Raw genomic sequence first — 20,540 nt, 5'->3', positions numbered from 1 at the left:
ATCTTCAAGGCTAGCATCTTCCGATCTCTCTCAGCTCCATCTTCACATTGCCTTCTCTTATGTGTGTCGTCAGATCTCAAGATCTTTAACTTTATTATACCAGCCATCTAAGGTAATACTCATAAACTCCAGGGATTAGGAGGTGGATATCTTTGGGGGGAGGAGTCTGTTTTTCAGCCTACCACAACCACTAAATTCTGCTGTTTCCCCACCTGATTTAGTGATGGGTTTTTGGTGTGGTGATTAATCAGAGATAGTCCAGAAAGACAGCACGGGAAATAGTATATACTCTCCTTTGAGACAAATTAGCCATGCAGAAAGATAAACCAAAGACTAGAGCCAATAAAGTAACACAAACATAAATATGGACACACACTGGAGGTCACCACAACATTAGGCCCACACCAACATATGAAACCCAGTCTCCTTACTCCTTGTCCAGTGATATTTCCACAGGGCCACAAACAAACCTTAAACCAATGTACCATTTCTTCAACAGGCCAGACTTTCTCATGTCTGGGATCTTTTTTCATGCAATTTCTTATCCTTATGCCTACTAAAATGTTATTCTCCTCAATGCTTTACCATCATACCTATAAAGTCTCTCCTAACACCCACACTCACAATAATGACTCCTTCCCTGGCATTTGACTCATATTTCTTCAATGCCACTTGTCATTAGTCCCGCATTATATAGTACATATACATCCTCCTGGACAATATAAGGTCCTTTAGAACAAAGACTATCATCCCAATGTCTGGCAGAAAATTAGGCACAAATTTAACACAATATGCATTAGAAAGAAGGAAGGAAAGGAGAAAAGGATACAGTAAGAGGAAAATAAGGAGGAAAGGGACAGGAAGAGAAGGAAAAGGAAATATTAAAGCTCAATTGCTTTATGAGAATGGAGGGAGATACAGCTCTTTCCAACACATATCTGTGATAGCCCTGAAGAAAGATTTCAAAAATGTCTAAAAAAAGAGTACCAGAGAGCAAGTGCATGGACCTTTCTTTTCTTGGCCTGCTCTAAGCCCCATCATTTATGGAAATGATTCCCAAAAGAACCTCTACAGCAGGATGCCTATTAATTGGAGATTCCAAGGGCACCTCCCAGACCCACTGAATCTGAATCCTGGGGTACTAGAGGCTGGGAAACAGCATTTAAAACAAGCTTCTGGGTGATTCTGATGCCCACGAGAGTTTACTGCAATCATTAGTCTAATAAGAAAGAAGAATAAAGTCAAACAATGCCCTGCAGATGTTTTTTTATTTTGGTTTGATTCCCCAAAACTAATACTGGACTCAATGACCATTTTCTCCTAACTTTAAAAATGAAAGTCTAGTTTCTACAATGACAAGGCACAGGTCTGCAATATGTTCCAGGGAAAAATGCCAAAGACTCCTTAAGGGGATTTGGGAAAGGTGCCAGGATGATTCAACACTGAGCCCCTCTAGATTATGAAGATATTACTTTAATCAGCCTGGTCACAAGAATGATAGCCACAATTTGCCTGACACATCCAATCAATGACAGCATTATGCCAGTTTGAGGTTTTCTGTCATCCCAATTATTTTTCACTGACTTAAATTCTTTTTGAATGTGTTACACAGCTTGAGAAATTATAAGGAATTCCCTGGTGTCCCCTCCTAGAGTTATATCATAGATTTTATTGATCTTGTGTTTTATTCCTCATTCCTCAAATTCCTTCTTAGAAATGATTTGTTACCAGCCTTCCTCAATCTTCTTATAAAATGTAACACTTCATGCCAGTATGCAACTAATCTCCTCTAACACTTCATCCCCATCACCCTATCAGAGCTAGAGATGCCTAGAGAAGATGACATCCGAGGAGGCGGCTCCTGTCCCCAGGCTGTGGACAATCAATCACTCTATCAACTTTTATTGTGTTCTTTGTTTCGTCATTTTTACAGGACACATTTGCTTTTCAAGGATCAATATTCAATTTAACTTTCTATCCACTATAAATCAAGTTTTCAAAAAGTGAACAAAATGTGTTTCTGACTTTGAGGATATTTTAAACCATAGCCAGGTCCTAAGCCAAGTCCAATTAATGAGGCTTATCCTTGCAAATCCTAAGCAGAGTCAGAGTGTGACCCATGAGACCCAGGTTGCATTCTTTCCCTTCCTGAAAGAATATTGCTTTAATAGGTATTTTTAAATAAAAAGCCATAAATTAATCTAATTAGAGAATGTATAAGTATCCAGAAGATGTGAGCCTTAAAGAAATAATTTCTTTTGCTCATTATTTCTTGCTATGGATGCTTTCAAACCCATTAAGATCAGTAATTTTTATATATGTAAAGACAGAATTACATTCACAGGATTATTTAACACTTTTATTAATTATTTCACTAATAAATTAAAATTAACAATTTGTCCATTTAACCTAGAATTTTCTTACATAAACAAATAAACCTGAATTCACTGTCATGATATACTATCAAATGGTAGCACCATCTACACATTTTAAGGAGGACATAAACACAAATGGAATCATAAGAGAAAACCCATTTTATGCACTTAAAATAATTTATTTCTAAATGTCCTCACAAAGCTTAAACAGGTCTCTTAAACCCCATGGACTGGACATGTTTCTGAATTAATTTCCACTTGGAAACCCATGGGATGAAAATTCTAACTGTGTGATAAATTAAGTTGCCAAGCAAAATGGATTAGCGATCAGTGAAATTGCCTGATAAACTGTCAGATCCATTTTGGATTGGGATTCATCCTCTTTCTCCACCTGTTCATTAAGCTCCAAGTTCATGGCAACTCTGGTGACTGATTGCACATTAACAAGCTGTTTATGTGGGGAGGTGTAGCTAGCCTAGTCAACATTCCTTTACTTACACATTTATTTAAACATAATTCTCTGGTAATTTATTCTGTTCACAAACCCAATGTGGAAAAATATACCTTTATCCCAAAGTTTAATTTTAGATACAACAGAGATGTGATGTGTCATAAAATTAAAACTTAACAAAGAAAATCAGATTGTATCTCAAGGTCAAAAGAAGCCTGGGAAACTTCATGCCATAAATCTGTTTCTTCAAACAGTTACAAAAGTGAAAGGAATAGTGAAAAAGCAGCTGATAAAATGCCAAAATAAAATATTTATTTTTGTCCTTATTTTAAAGCAAACATTGGTTGCTTCTCTAACGAGAAAGCTAAACCAGTTAAGAATGTTGAAAAATATTCTCAACCTTTCTTTCTTATCAAAATGGCCAAAATCTTCCTTTATATTATACCCAAGTTTAATAAACCACTTGTCAATCAAAATGCACAAAATCTGAGCTATAGATAAGATTATTCTTCCTACTCAATTACCACCATTGCCTTTTTCCTTTTTAAGTATATAGAATTAATTTCATAAAGGGACTATTCACCAAATACAAAGTTAATAAAAATCATTAAGTTCTCTGAAACTGAAGTTTAATAGATTTAAATTTCATTCAAATATGAGGATGTCTAGTTTCTACTGATAAGCTAATTTTCTCCAGTATTACTTATGTAGCCTAATTTTATGTAAATTAATGATCGGAATTCAGAAATCAATGTCACTTTTCCCTTTCCCTACACATATAAAGAAGACCTTAATTGAAAAAAAATTAAATTAATAGCCAAATGATTACAGCTGCACTGAGACAAAAGAACAGAATGAATATCATCTAGATGCTTTTGAACCCATAAATAGAAATTCCCCAAAAGTCACAAAGAAGTAATTTTTAGAAATTAAGCCAACATGTATATATAACAAAATATACATTTCCTTTAGTTAAAATTAATAGAGTATACACCAAAAACATTTAAATTTTACTGTATAATTTCAAAAAAAAAAGAACATGGAGAATTCCAAATAAAGTTGTATAAGAGCATTAGATAGCGCCTAGGCCTTATGAAATGTAATTTAGCACCATTATAAAGTTCAGCTCTTACTTAGATTTAACTATAACCAATTTCTGACAAGTCATGCAATTATAAGAATTGAACTATAGCAGAGGGTATTTGTATTTATTGTTAACTACTGAATTAGAATCCAGTTCCCCATGCCCCTTCTTCTAATGTAGGCACAGCTGTTTATGCTCCGAGGGGACTGGTTCCATCCATCCCCCACAGTCTCAGTTCAATTGGCTCAATCCACATGGAAAGTAACATTGAGACGGTTTAGTCCAGCTTCTGAAGCTGCAGATCTTTTCTGCAAAGGTCAAGACCCTCTTTACAAAACAGGAGTATTCCAGCTTAAATGGCACCTCTGAAATTCCACACATTCTAGCCGCAGGGGTAGGCTCTGATATTTTCTTGTCTAGAATAAAGGCTCCATTTTCAGAGAAACTATACTTGGTGACCTCTAAAAACTAAAGCCATACCATAAAACATCCGCAGTGTCAAGTGCTATGCAAGATGCTAGGTACTGGGGCGCCTGGGTGGCTCAGCCTCTGCCTTCGGCTCAGGTCATGGTCCCAGGGTCCTGGGATAGAGCCCCACATGGGGTTCTCTGCTCGGCGGGGAACCTGCTTCCTCCTCTCTCTCTGCCTGCCTCTCTGCCTACTTGTGATCTCTGTCGATCAAATAAATAAATAAAATCTTAAAAAAAAAATCCTTAAAAAAAAGATGCTAGGTACTACTTACTCTGAAAGTGAAATAAAGTGTTCCTCTTTATTTTAAGGACTTTCAGTGCCTATCTCTGACCCTACCATCTTGAATTTCTGGAAGAGAAGCAGTGGCACGGACCTTAAGCTATTGGGTATCTCATTTGAGAAACACTCAGTACTCTACTCATCAGGCCTCTGACCAACCAACCTCAACCAATGTCTCCTGACTACCACCAGTAAGTTACCTTCTCAGTGCCAATAAAATTGTATAGGTAAAATCCTGTTTTCTTTTCAAAAACGACGGTCCTTTTCTTCAAAGAAATGGAAATTAAAACAATGAAATACAATTCTGAAGCACAGTTTTTTTTAAATTCATACCCATACTTGAGAGATATAAATTCATTTAACCTCTCAGAGCTATTTGGTTACATACATCAAAATATAAAAAGTTACATACCCCCAAAAAGGTTAATTAAAAAAAAAAAAAAAAAAAAAAAAACCTTTCATACTCCCATTATTTCACTTCAAAGACTTTACTCCAAGGAAGAAATCAAAGATTTTTACAAAGATTTATCTACTAGGATGTTTGTCTCAGCCTGTTTATAACAGTAAAAAACTTGAAAACAATCTAAATTTCCTACATTGAGACAGTAGTTAAATAAATATTCAGGTGTATATAATATATTATATATAATTGTATAATATATTAAAATAATGCAGCTATTTAAAATGACATAAAATGGGGCACCTGGGTAGCTCAGTGGGTTAAAGCCTCTGCCTTCAGCTCAGGTCATGATCCCAGGGTCCTGGAATTGAGCCCTGCATCGGGCTCTCTGCTAGGCAGGGAGCCTGCTTCCCCCTCTCTCTCTTCCTGCCTCTCTGCCTATTTGTGATCTGTCTGCCAAATAAATAAAAATCTTTTAAAAAATAAATAGAAATAAATAAAAATTTAAAAAGTAAAATGAGGGACGCCTGGGTGGCTCAGCGGTTTACAGCATCTGCCTTCGGCTCAGGTCATGATCTCGGGGTCCTGGGATCGAGCCCCACATCAGGCTCTCTGCTCAGCAGGGAGCCTGCTTCCCCCTCTCTCTCTCTGCCTGCCTCTCTGCCTACTCGTGGTCTCTGTCTGTCAAATAAATTAAAAAAAAAAAAAAAACATTTTATTTCTTTATTTTAGAGAAAGAGCAAGAACAGAGGGAGAAAGATAAGCAGACAACACAGGCCTGATCCCAGGACTTTCATGCTCATATTCCTAACCAGGTTATCCATTAGACATTTGTCTTTTCTTAATTGAGAAAGATTATTATTATTATTATTATTATTATAACAAGAGTAAACTTTTGTCATATATGTTGCTAATATTTCTTTCCAATTTGACATTTACTTTTCAAGTATTTTTATGGCACGACTTTCTCTTGAAACATTCAAGAATATTTACGTTGTCAAATTCTTCAGTATTTTTCTTATTGGTTTCTTTCTTTCGATTGAATTCAGAATGGTTTTTCCCACCAAAGGTAAAACACATATGTTTTCTTCTGCCTTTTAAATGGTTTCTTTAATCTATATTAAACTCCATACAGAATTTATATTCATGAAAGGTGTGAGATAGTGATGTACATTTTTTTAATTATTACAGCTTTCACATATATACTTTAATTTGGGATTGTGTGACTCTTCCCCCAACCTCTGCCATTTTTCTGCCTTTTTAGGTATTTCTGGGCGAATCTCATTCTTTTATTCTACCAGATAAATTTTAGAATTATTTCAACAATTTCAAAAACAAAACAAAAAAACAAAATAACTACTATCAGAACAAAATCCCAAAAATATCAATGGAATTTTGATTAGAAATTTAGGTTATTCCAGGAGTTCTGAGATCTTTAACATACTACATCTTCCTGTTTGGGAATGGTGATGGTTGTTAGATTTATTTAAATCTCTTTTTCTCAGTATACCTCAGAAATCCTATTTTCTCTCTATCCTCACACGACATTAAGGGAACACACTGTTATCCTTATAGCTGGAAGCTCACACTTAAACCTGCAACCACTATTGAGAATACATCTCAAAAAATGGTTCTTCCCACACTCATCTATTCAAACATATCTCCAAGGTTAGCTGAATGATGGCTATCCACAGTGGTGATTTTGAAACTTTTCAGCAGTTTCTAGCATAGATAGAAGGGGAAGTGAAGGGAGAGGGTGATGTACAGTAATCGTTTCCCCTTTGCCTATATACAGATATTTATTCACAAAAATACACGCATACACACAAAAATAAGTTAGAATGTTCACTAAAGTACTAATAATCCCAAATTGGAATTTACTGAAATGCTCATCAATAGTATCTTGGACAGATAAATTATGGCATATTCACAAAATGAAATATTATATAACAAGATGAATTTTACATTCATAATGGTGAGCTAAAAGAGCCAAATATTGAAGAATATATATCATATGATTCCATTCATATAAAATACAAAAAAAGATAAAACTAACCTATACTACTAGAAGCCAGGACAATAAATATACTAGTATTCACTACAAAATATTAGGGTGTACTAAGGGCTCTTTCAAAGTACTATTAATGTTCTGCTTTTTTATCTGGATGGAGTTTCATTGGGCTATAAATGTATGTGTGTGTTTATGTCTATTACTGCCCAACATAATATTAAAAGAAAAACATAGAATACCAAAATTCAATAAAGAATAAAACTTAAGTGCTTCACTAGTAGAGACGAAATTTATATTGAATCAAGCAGTTGCTGTCAATTGTCCTAAAATATTTCTGAGGGTAAATGAATCTATTTTCTCAATGATTTGGAATCTAATTTCAAATATCCCTTATTTAGGTTTTACCAAATGAATATATAACATTAATTTTAAGTAATTGGAGATGAATGTTTAAGGAAACCTCTATAAAGTAAAATTTCTTCCATCATATGCAGTTCCAGTACCTGATTTACCTAAGAAGATATTCATATATTCTATATCAACTTTTCTTTCAATTAAATTATACCTAGATATTAAATTATTGGCTATCCAATTAGGTCATTATCTCAATTTTTGACACAATTATGACATTTACAATTAATACAGTAAAAACACATCACTAAAGAAAACTAAAACAGTTCTTCTGGGCCATTAGCTCATAAAAATTACCAAAAATATTATAGAAACTTGGCATTTAACATAAAGCCTCACAGTTGGACAACTTTTCTTGGACAAAATTCAAGTTAACAGTATAATGGCTAAAGTTGCAAACACATAGGACAAATTCATTTAATAGGTAATATCTGTGCATAAGACTTGAAAAACATGCACTAAAAGAGCTAAAAGAGCCAAATATTGAAGAATATATATCATATGGTTCCATTCATATAAAATACAAAAAAAGATAAAACTAACCTATACTACTAGAAGCCAGGACAATAAATATACTAGTATTCACTACAAAATATTAGGGTGTACTAAGGGCTCTTTCAAAGTACTAATAATGTTCTGCTTTTTTATCTGGATGGAGTTTCATTGGGCTATAAATGTATGTGTGTGTTTATGTCTATTACTGCCCAACAAAATGTTAAAAGAAAAACATAGAATACCGAAATTCAATAAAGAATAAAACTTAAGTGCTTCACTAGTAGAGACGAAATTTATATTGAATCAAGCAGTTGCTGTCAAATGTAAGTGCACACAAGTGCACAACTCTACCTTGTGACCTTAATAGGAAAAAATCAGCTTTCTGATTTATAACTAAGCAGTGTAATTCTGCTACCATTTACTGAGTGTGCCTATATTCTAGGCACTATTATGTGAAATGCTTTGTATACATTATCTCTTTTTATTTTCACAACAGTCCTGAGAAGCAGGCCCTATTATTATCTTCATTTTACCAATGAACAAACTAAGGCTCAAAAAAACTTACTGAAGGTCAGTTGATCAGGAAGTCAAAGAGACACATCTAAAATAATGATTGCTCTGACTCCAACCCTCCATGATTAACTACAATGTAAATGTACCCCTCCTTCACATGCTGGGGTAGGGACAGGAAGAACTAAAATAAACAAATGAACCTTCTGCATTTTCCATTTTAAATAACCCTATATGGAAAACTGAATCTTTGCCCAAAGAGTTGGAGAGTTAACCAACTTTTTCATTACATTGCCCACAATCCACAAACGAATAACAATTATATCACCAACAAAATATTTCTGTAATTATGGTACAAGTAAAATGGTCTCTAATGATAAAATACTGAACCATAAATTAGATGAATGTATTCTCCTCCAAACTCTAGCAAAAACCAAAATGCTTTGACCAACAGGCTTAATACAAATTTATACAATGACCTAGTCACAGTAAACAGATCATCCTATATACTGTTACATACAAAAACCTGTACATGAATTTTTATAGCAACTCTATTGGTTATGTCAAGATTCTGAAGAGAACCCAGAGGTCCTTCAGTGTGTGGATGGTTGGACAAACTTTGGTATATCCATGCAAGGGACTACTATTCATCAATAAAAAGGAATGAACTCCTGATAGATGCAACAATCTGAATGGACCTCAAGGGCCTTATATTTAGTGAAAAACATCAATCTCAAAAGGCTACATGCTGTATGAGTACACTGATGTAACATTCTTAAAAATGACAAAACTACAGAGATGAAGAATGGTAGGGGTGCAAGGAGAGGAGGGCAAAGAGGCAGGTGCCACTACAAAGGGAGTTCTTTTCAAGAAAATCAAACAGTTCTGTATCATGATTATGGTGATAACCATGCATCTGTACATGGAGTAAAGCTGCAGAGAACTACAGACACAAACACACACAAATGCAGGTTAAAAAATAGTGAAAATGGAATAAGGTCTACAGTCTAGTTAATAATAATATACCAATGTCAGTTTCCTGGTTTTGATATTGTACTATAGCTATATGATGTCACCATTGGGGGGCTTACACAGGTGAAGGTGAAAGATACATAGGACTCTTTGTACTCTCTTTGCAATTTCCTATAATTATTTCAACATAAAAAGTTTAAACAAACAAACAAAAAGTTTAAACAAAAAATGGCCCCAGGTATGAGAACCTGAATTTGAATCTGGGTCTGCCTAACTCTAAAACTTGTGTTACTGCCCTATCCACCCTACTGCCAATAAAATCTGTTTTATTAAATATACCAAATATGTATTATTTCTTAGGAAGAAGAATAAAAATTACACAGAAGGCTTATCCTAGGTCACATTTAAAGAAACCCAAGCAAGTCGAAAAGTATTTTATTAGGAAAAACTTTTACTATTAAATCATTTCATTTATGGCAGGTAAGCCTAGGTGTTCCAATGTACTAATATTAACATACACATGGAAAGAGAATGTTGGAAGTTTGATAGAAAGTGATGTCTGGGCTGCTTTGGCACCATGACTGGGGGCATTGCCTCTCATTCCCCTCTCACCAGAGGCAGCTCTGGAATCTCCTGCCATGTTGCCTTGTTCACTTGAAAGATTAACAGCTGTTCCTCTTCTTACATACCAGGCAAACAAACTGCACAGCAGAAAGCTGTAAACAGAGTAATTACACTGTATATTTGGCATCTTTCTTCCATATACAGAGGAACTTCCTGATGAGGTTGTCCTTGTGAGATGTAGAACATGTCCAAATTGTAATATAATCTCAGCCAGACAGGTGACTAAAGTTGCCAAATGGTTTCTGGGAGTGAGTGAAAGTTGCTGCCTGCCTTCATATTAATTCATCAAACCCTTGTATACTACGTGGCAGCTATGGAAAAATTACACATACAGGCAAGGACAAGAATCAAAATAGTGATGGGATGTTTTCCCATTAGTTGCATTCTCCTGCTTAGCACCATTTTATTCTGTTTCAATAAAAATTATCCCATAAATATTGTATTTATTGATCAAATAAATCATTTTTAAAATCAGGGCCACACTGATTCACTATGTCAAGTCCTCAATGTTGAATGTGCTACTGGTTAGAGGTGCTTTGGAGCATATGGTTCAATTACATATAGTTCAATCTAACACATAAACAGTATCAAGCATTTATTAAGAACATAATGGCATGACATTGCTTTGGAAGTTAACACAGAAGATGGAAAAGACACCAGTCTGTAGCCATAAGGGGGAGATACACAGGTATACAGTTAGCAAAACCCAAAAAAAACCATAATTACTGCTATTATTAAGTGTGCTAAGATGGCCTATTCAGTGTTACGTTAATAACAAGAAAGACAAAACTCAAGAGAGAGGTCTTCAGGCATTTAAGAAGGAAATATGGGTAATTAATTGTATCCCACAGAGCAGAACTAGAATCAAAAGCTAGAAATTATAAGAACATACAGGAAGGCTGTTGATATATAAATATATACATATACATATGTGTGTGTGTGTGTATATATAAATATATTTTTAAATTTTTTTGAAATTATAGCTCATACGTTTATAGAATTTAGGGCATAACAAATCATTAATAACTTAGTTACTACAGTGATCTTACAAAACCTCTGTATGGAGAGGAGGTCATGAGATCCCTTCAAAGTGCAGTCTTTTCCAGAGGTCCCACAGGTCAGAGAAAACCAGCTTGATACCCAGGGCCACAAATGAACAGTCCACAAGGACTAGCTACAAGGGAGAGAGACTTACAGCCTAAGAGGTGATAGGAGGATATAATTCTGTCCAAAAGAAATGATTCATATTGGGTAGAGATTAAATGACCAAGATATATCCCCTCTCTCGAAGAGTTTTGTATTTTAGAGAGGTAACAGACGAGAAAGGAATTACAGAGGCGTCAGAAGAAGAGAGAGAAACAGCTCTGAGTATAGCAAAGCAAATACAGTACAAAGCAACTGATAGCCAATTCTACAGGAATAACAAGCTGACTAGGCTTCCCAACTTCCTGTGGGATTGCCAAAACGATGCTATATTAATGTTCCAGTCTTCCATGAGACCCTTCTGTTCACCCACCAAGGCATGTTCCTACTATCCTGTGTGAATTTTTTCATCACCAAAGGGAACCTTGTGACAATGTTGAACTTTACGTAAATCCTGTACTTCTAGAAAACAGGGAGTGCCAAAAAATTACCCCTCACCCTTCTGTGTTTCAGGAAACAGCTTACAGCAAAGAACTACTCTTGCCCATATGACAAATAAACCTTGTGATGGCTTTCTGTAACCTATGACAAGACCAAGACACAGATCCTCCAAATTCCCATTCTTTCACTCATAAATGATTAACTGAACTGTTTGTCCCCATTGACCATTCTGGCTGGTCAATGGCTATTAACTGTAGTTGACGAAACTTCAGTCAGGCTTTTTTCCCCTCAGTTCAAGTCTGTGGACTTTGACCCACCCCTAAGCAATGCAAAGTGAACAACTCCTTTTGAACCACTTCTCCCAAGAATCAGCTAACTTCGGGGAAGAAAGTTCTCTGATCAGCTCTCCAATCTTGCCACCAACTCATCCTAGTACCCTACCCCCATTCTTTTTATCCTGTTTACTCCTTTTTAAAAAAATTTTATCTTATTTTTTCAGTGTTCCAAGACTGATGGTTTACTCCTTCCTATGAAAGAAAAGCCCCTTTCTGCTTGGCCTTTGAGATGCTTATAGATCTCATGACAGAAGTTGTTCTTCCTTTTGCAATATTCTTCCTCTGCCTATTGGGATAGTTCACTTCTCCTTACTGTAATCATCTTTTTGAATAAAGCCTCTCCTTACCTAAGTCCAAATTTGTTTTTATTTGGCATTTTCAACCTGAAAAAAGCATACCTTTGTAAAACACAAAGTCATTAAATATCCTCTTATTATTGACATTTATTTTTAAAGACTCACAACTACTACACATTTCTTGATATACAGCCACAAAATAAAATATATAGGAGATACTATCATAAAAAACATAACTATTTCCCCAATGTTCAAACATAAAAATTGGTTATTAAAATAATTAAAGCATTCCATATCAAACATGAAAAGTAACAACCAAACAACTGTGATTTGGAAATCGCAGAAACAATTAACTTTCTATTTTACTTTTTTCTGGTGTTCAATCATCTCTTTACAACCTCTTCAAAAGAAGGAAAAACCTTAATTTGTTTTTATGCTGGACAATTATTAACTCAAGCATGAAATCAACAGTAATAGAGCTTCTAAAGTTTTCTCAGCAGAACTTTCTGCAACAATCTACCACTCTTCCAGTGGTCCTGTACCATAGTCTCAATTTAGCATGGATACCATGAGTTAGCAAATTAACTGTAGCACATACATAAACCAGTCCTCAGTGTTTTTAATCCAGAGGGAAGTACATAAGATATTTCGACACCAGGAAGGACATCTTTTCATAAAATACTTATATTCCTGTTTATGAAAAATATTTTAAAATAATACTTGTATAACAAATACATCACACACCAAAAAAATCAAGTACTCACCCGCGTTGACTATAGCATCTACCTCTAGCAATGTGATGTCACCTCTATAGAGAGAAACTTTTTCACTCAAGCTTTTCTTCACCTGTGATGTTTCCTGAGTATTTTCTTCTGTAATAGAAAAGGAATATATATCAATAGTAATAGTTTTAATTTACTTAATAAAGACAATTTTGATACAAAAGCCAATATGGGTCATAATCTGATATACTAGACAAGTGGAAATAAATGTGTAAGTACCAGGGCTGTGGCTTATTCTCTCTTTGTTATATATTCCTCAATACAAATGCAGTATCACTTATATAATAGGCATTCAATAAATTTAGACATGTTACATTGGTCAACAAAAATTCAATGTTATTATTATGAAAACACCAAATTTAAAATAAAATTGTGTACCACTAGTTTCATAAAATAAATAAAAGATGCACAACCACCACAACAAAATAAATTTTTACAGTGAACAATCTTATTTCTATTTTGTTCTAGTTAGCTAAAGTCATCCTTGAAAAGAATGTTCACTCAGAACAAAAACATGTAGGTTCAGCTCTCTGCTACTTCTAAGTAACAAATGTCCTACTTCTAAGTAAGAAATGTCCCTCAGAATGGGATGGATCAAGAATATCTGAATGGATGGGGCGCCTGGGCGGCTCAGCCAGTTAAGAGGTTGCTTTCAGAGTCATGATCCCAGGGTCCTGGGATGGAGCCCCACATCAGGCTCCCGGCTCAATGGAGAGCCTGCTTCTCCCTCTCCCTCTGCCTACCACTCCCCCTACTGTGCTCTATCTCTCTTTCTCTGTGAAATAAATAAATAAAATCTTGGAAAAATATATTTGAATAGGTGAAGATGCTTTTCTTATCAAACTGTAGCAGCCTTTCACTCTAGAGGGCGCTGCTAGATTTAAAAGCGAAAAAGCTCTGCCCAGCACACAACAACCAGCTGGCTTGTATATTGAAAACAAGCAAAAACATCACATTCTACAACTTGACAGATTTTTCAATGTTTTATGGCAATACTATAATTTGAGTTTCATTCATTTTTAACGGGTAGTAACATTAAGACATTCGGTAAAGCTGTATAACATCAATGTTTTAAAATATGTTTACTATACATAAAAAGCTTTTCAATATACCTCTAGGAAAGCTGAGAACTATTTCTAAATTCTCTATTCTGTTCTACTGAATACTTTTTACAAATATATTCATCCTTTTTTTTTTTTTTTAATGTAAGTAATTTCTTGTTCAGCTTGATCCTGAGTTAGCAGTTTTTCAAACCAGTCAGCTTCTCCATTAGTGCTGGAAATCCTTATTCAATCCAGTAGCATGGTCTCAAAGTTATTTAAACACTAGTGCTGGGGCGCCTGGGTGGCTCAGTGGGTTAAAGCCTCTGCCTTTGGCTCAGGTCATGATCTCAGGGTCCTGGGATCAAGCCCCGCATCAGGCTCTCTGCTCCGTGGGGAGCCTGCTTCCTCCTCTCTCTCTCTGCCTGTCTCTCTGCCTGCTTGTGATCTCTGTCAAATAATAAAAAAAAAAATCTTAAAAAAAAAAAAAAAAACAAAATAAAAATAAATAAATAAATAAAATAAAAAAAAAAACAAAAAAACACTAGTGCTTCACAAGCCTGTAGCCCAGAGGACCTGTCATAGCCCTTTCCATGGTCTCTGAGCCTGTGACTTCAAGAACTTTCAAGGAAGAGTCAGAGTAAAATAAAAGCTATCTGTGAATGATAAAAGACTTTTTTACATGATTAAAGATCTGAAGAGTTCATTATTAAAATAATGCAACTGATGAGGGAATTTGGTTATTTCTACAACATACAGTGTTTAAATAACTGGAATTGTAACTGATAATATTATACCAGGACTTATCACAGACAAAAGGGTACTGGCAAATTTATATAAACTTCATATAATTTCTTAAATATCTATATTTACACAAATACAACCTAGGGAAGCTTAAGCATCACTTCTTTCCTTTCCTTTTTTTTTTTTTGGCTCTAAAATATTTATTTTTTTAAATTAACATATAATGTATTATTTGCTTCAGGGGTACAGGTCTGTGAATCATCATCCTTACACAATTCACAGCACTCACCATAGCACATACCCTCCCCAATATCCATAACCCAGCCACTCATCCCTTCCACCCCACCTCCCAGCAACCCTTAGTTTGTTTCCTAAGATTAGGAGTCTCTTACAGTTTGTCTCCTTCCTTGTTTATTTTTTCCTCCCTACCCTCCACAACTCCCCCCCAACCCTGCCTCTCAAATTCCTCATATCAGAGAGATCATGTGATAACTATCTTTCTCTGATTGACTTATTTCTAAGCATCACTTCTTACTTAACAATGTCTCCCATACAATTTAAATATCAAAATATTTGCCCAGGGGCACCTGGGTGGCTCAGAGTTAAGTGGCTGTCTTCAGCTCAGGTCATGATCCCAGCATCCTGGGATTGAACCCCACATCAGGGTCCCTGCTCCATGGGAAGTTTGCTTCTCCCTCTCCCACTCCCCAGGCTTGTATTCCCTCTTTCACCATATCTCTCTCTGTCAAATAAATAAATAAAATTCTTTAAAAAATAAAATAATAAAATATTTTTAAAAACCCAAAAATTATTTAACATTTCTTTTTTACAAGGTGAAAGAACAAATCCTTTCAGATTTTTCAGGGGCTGTCTAGGAAATGTCAATTTCAGTTTAAAGTTAGGATTGCATTTTGGACTTCATTATGGGAAGTTGTAAAAAAAAAAGGTCAAAAGATTTGAACCCTTGATTAAATAGGATTGTAGATCCTCATGAAAAAATACTTAGATTCTCACAAACAAATATAATAAAGACGACACAAAGCACAGGAAATTATTTTGATCAGACACAGAATCTTTGTTTCCTAGGCAGATTACTTAAAAGGTAAAGAAAATGCCTTACAATCTCTTATTAAGTACAGAGCAATAATCCAAGAAAACGTCATTGTTTTCAGAGAGAAAACCCAACTCTAGTTTTCCATCGGTATATCATTGGGCTCATTAAAAAGAAAACAACAACAACAAAAAAAAAAACCTTAATAAATAGATCCATTCAATCTTAGCCAGCTTGATCCCAGATAAAATTCCTCTTCTTCAAACCTTTTACTACTCTCTATATCCATTCAGGTGTTTGCATTTTTTCCTCTTCCTCATTCTGAAATAATCAGTGATCTTGATTTAGGGCAAAATGACTCTTTCTTTGCCTTAACAACAACAAACATCCTCCATTCCAAAGAAATCAGAGAGAGAGATAAACCATGATAGACTCTGGACTTTGGTAACCAAACTGAGAGTTACAGAAGGGAGGGGGTTGGGGGGATGGGGTAACCTGGCAATGGGTAGTAAAGAAGGCACGTGTGATGATGAGCACTGGGTGTTATACACAATTAATGAATCGCTGAATACTACATCAAAAACTAATGATGTACTATATGCTGGCTAATTGAACATAACAATAAAAAAATTTTTTTAATCTTCCATTCTTTGCAGACTTTGCATACAGAGTTGTTTCTCTTTACCCTTATTATTTCTAATGGCTTCTAATGGCTTCATTTACATATATTATCATTTTTAACTTAATTTTAATGTACTCTTTATTTTATAGAGATGATTAAGTAAACAATCACAAATCGTAACATATAACTCTGGTTTCTCTTCAGATCGCATAAATCTTTCGCCTTTTACAAATCGTAACATATGAGTATTCCGTAGCAGTCTAGCAAATTTTATGAATATACCATCTCTCAATTTCTAGAGATAATGCTATAGTACAAGTTTTACAATATGGCAAAAGGACCTATTTATTCACAAACTCAAATATATTTACAACCGGGGCCCCTGGGTGGCTCAGTTGGTTAAGCAACCGCCTTCGGCTCAGGTCACGGTCCCGGAGTCCCGGGAGCGAGTCCAGCATCAGGCTCCCAGCTCCATGGGGAGTCTGCTTCTCCCTCTGACCTTCCCGCCTCTCATGCTCTCTCTCTCAAATAAATAAAAAATAAATAAATAAATATATATATATATATATATATATATATATTTAATACCACACAAAAGGAAAATGCCAAAAAAAAATTATGCTCAATAATTAGCATTTCAGTATTTTACTTAGAAATAATCTAGATTTACTCAATTTAATTTAGCATAAGCTTAAGGTTAAAAGGTACTAAAAAGATTTTAGAAACTATTTTTAGGCAGACATATCACATCATTGAACAAAGTTCACTATCACCTCACATTATTTCCCTGTCATCTATTTTTACAGCACATGAACATTAGGCAAGCAGAACAAAAGCAAAAACCTAAAAAAGTTAAATACATGGATTTTTCTTTTACTGCTATGCATGATATACAGGAAGTCATGGATATCAGGCAATTAATTTTTACTGCATTTTTACTTGTACATTTGGTCTTGGGTTGAATTTGTAATTTTTATAATTTAAATATCTAGTAGATATGACACAACCTTACTTGACTAATAAACTTAGCATAACAAAATGTATGCTTGATTATACTTATTGATGATAACTCCCAAGATACAGCTGTTTTATTAAACAATTAAACTAATCTTATTTACCAAAGTTTTATCCAAATCACATGAAAGTATTTGAGTTAGTTTCTGTGTTTCTGGTAGCTTTAGAAATACTTAATTTTATAAGCTCTAATTTACCTCTAAACCAATTTGAATAGACTTCTCCCTTATGGGATTTCATGGATTAATTTGGTAATACCATCCTAAAGTAGAAAAGTAATATGTATGTGTATACACACACACACACACACACACACACACACACATAAACAAAAATCTTACACTTTAATTCTAAAATTTTAACCATAAGTCAGGTAAACACAGAAGTATACTCTGGTCTATGCTCCCCTTGATAATTTTATCCAAATTATGTTTCTGGAAAAAAGAACAAGTTAAGGTAACGTGTTCAATGTAAGGGTTAATGCATTTACCAATATTTGTAAGGGAGAATTTCAAGATTTTTCATTTGCTCTCATATGTAATCTTATAGAATCTGTGGATTGAAATTTTAGAGAGAAACTGCCTGAGGAGACATCAAGCAGCATGTCTCCAAATCTTACCTGGTATATAAAACATGCAGTCTGCTTCCAAGTACCTTTTCTTCCTTGTTTCAGCTTAAGTAGTTGCTTTTGAGAGCCCTCCCCTTCCCCCCAAGAGAAGCAGGGAGGCTGAAGTTCAAGTGACTTTAGGGAGTTGAGAAGCTTTACTGGAAGGGGTAAAATTCTGCAGAGGGGCCAGAGGGATGTTGAAGTTAGAGATCTGATGTACATACCAAAGAATCCAAGGAAGTGGAAGGGAAGATCAAGGATTCGAAGAGAAGGAAGGAAAATCAGAGGCAATGGGAAGGGAGAGATCTTAGAGCAGCCACTTTGGGGAGGTCTTTAGTTTTCCAAAGAAGCCAATGAAGTTCCAAACTATCACTAGTAAAGCTAAGCCAGTAAGAAAGGAACTAGACAGAGATGGTAGAGCATACAGCCAGCAGGATCTCAAGAAGGGCATTTCAACGGACTAAAAAATTCCCAAGAGAGGAACAGGATCAAATACAAGGAAGAGAGAGGCCTACAAAGAGCAAGGAAAAACCCTTGCAGCCCAGGAGTAAACCACTACTCAAAACAAAGAGCTAGGAAGAAAGACCTTCAGCCCAATAAGTACCTTTCACACAAAGAAGCGTGGGGCTCTATGTCAGCTTCTGAGAGTATACTTAGAATCTTAAGATTCTTCTAGGCTTTAACTGAGTGTCATCCAGGGCACTGGCTGGGAGTCAGCCTCACCAACAGATCCCCAATCAGTCAAGAGTGAAGACAAGGCTTCCAAGATCAGATATAAAAGGTGATCAGAAATCCAGGGTAGGGAATTCTCTTTAAATTGACTTGGCAAAATTCTTGCTAACACCAGGCTATGCAGGTCTAATAAAAACAGGACCTCGTCAAGAAAAGGGCTTAGAGGAATCAAATTAAAGTCTGGTTAAAGAGAAAGTCTTTGTTAATGTCATGTGACATTCAAAAGTGGTAACTGGGAAGAAAGAAAGAAACTGTTCCTCTACTTCCTACACTGAGGAATAGTAACAAATAATATTTGTTAACTTTGAATTGGTTTTATTATTATTTGTAATAGTTTGACATGTCAGAAAATACTGAAAGACTTAAATATGACGAAGAAAAGAAAATAGTGGACGTCCTATCTAGTTTACCCATCAGTGTAATCTCTACCTCTCATTGTCTTTGAGCTATTATACAAGTCTGTAAATTGTAGAAAAGAGAAAAAAATATAAATGATTCTTGTCCATAGAAATGCAAATAAATTTTGTTCTCTTGAATGCAACTGATGTTGTTCTGTGGTCAATTTGCATTTATTTATAAATTAATTTCAGAGTTCCTTACTACCTATATTTATGGATCCTTTAAATCCTCCTTTGAATCACAGTTAAATAAAATTGTTGTTAAGTGTTCATTTTATATCCATTTAAGACATAATCTCATCTTTATAAAAACATTTTTATTTAGTTCCAGTTTATTTAATTGATACTTAGATAACACTTACAAGGTACTAGGTACTATTACAACACATAACAAATATTAGTTCTAAGCATTCTAACAAATCTATGTAGTATACATTACTAATATTCCCTCTATGTAGATAAGGGAGCTGAAGCCTATAGAAAGGAGATGGTTTGACCAAGTACACAAAGCTGGTAAGTACAAACCTGGGATCTGAATTCAGGCTGCCCATGCTCTTACCCAACATGCTATGCAAGCTCTCATTTACCTATTTTTATCTCGAAGAGTCTAATTCTGAATGAGGTGCCTGTTATTTAAGTCCCTTCTCTCCCTTTATTGCAAAATATAGGAATTTCACCCCCCACAAAAGCATTGTCCTAGAAAAAAAAATACAATTGGCTTATCAAAGTGGTTACTGTAAGGGCCTACTTAGCCAGAGCAAGCCATTTTGTTGTTTATGCAGTAAACTTAGATTGACTCTGCCTCCCCAGAGGAACTTACTTAGAAACAAGTCTGGGAAACCAGAAAAATATGACTGACCAGCCCCTGATAACAGAGCCCATATACCAGGACGTATCAGGTCAGGGAGAGGTAACAGAGCCCAGAATACAAGGATGAGTCAAGTCAGGTGGAGACATCCAATCAGGAAAACACCTCCCTAACCACCCAAGAATGTGGGCCCTGCCTTTTGGGTGCCAGTTCTGACCAGAGTGATAGGCTAGTTCAAATAGCTACTATGGGTGAATTGTAATTCAGTTGGCCACCTGTGTGTGGCCAGGCTCAACCACATGGTCTTTGCTCTATAAAAGTTAGTCTGTGAGACTGGGAGGGGTCGCCTCTTTGTAAGAGATGGCCCTGGCGGGTCAGTTTGATTCTCGATGCTTGGCGCGAAATAAAGCTTTGCTTGACCTTCGCTTTGTATCAGTCTCCCTC

General features: G+C 35.3%; 1 protein-coding gene across 1 annotated transcript in view; it reads right to left on the bottom strand.

The window, feature by feature from the left end:
* Positions 1 to 20,540, bottom strand: part of MACROD2 (mono-ADP ribosylhydrolase 2) — a 1,971,347-nt gene that overhangs the window by 1,878,594 nt on the left and 72,213 nt on the right. The window contains exon 3 of the mRNA XM_044263475.1: positions 13,063 to 13,170. Coding sequence (XP_044119410.1) covers positions 13,063 to 13,170 — 108 coding nt within the window. The remainder of the gene's footprint in view (positions 1 to 13,062; positions 13,171 to 20,540) is intronic.

This window comes from Neovison vison, chromosome 8 (assembly GCF_020171115.1).
Source record: "Neovison vison isolate M4711 chromosome 8, ASM_NN_V1, whole genome shotgun sequence".
NCBI classification, from domain to species: Eukaryota; Metazoa; Chordata; class Mammalia; order Carnivora; family Mustelidae; genus Neogale; species Neogale vison.
The sequence above is the reverse complement of the archived record's forward strand: the minus strand, read 5'-3'. Positions and strand labels throughout refer to the sequence as shown.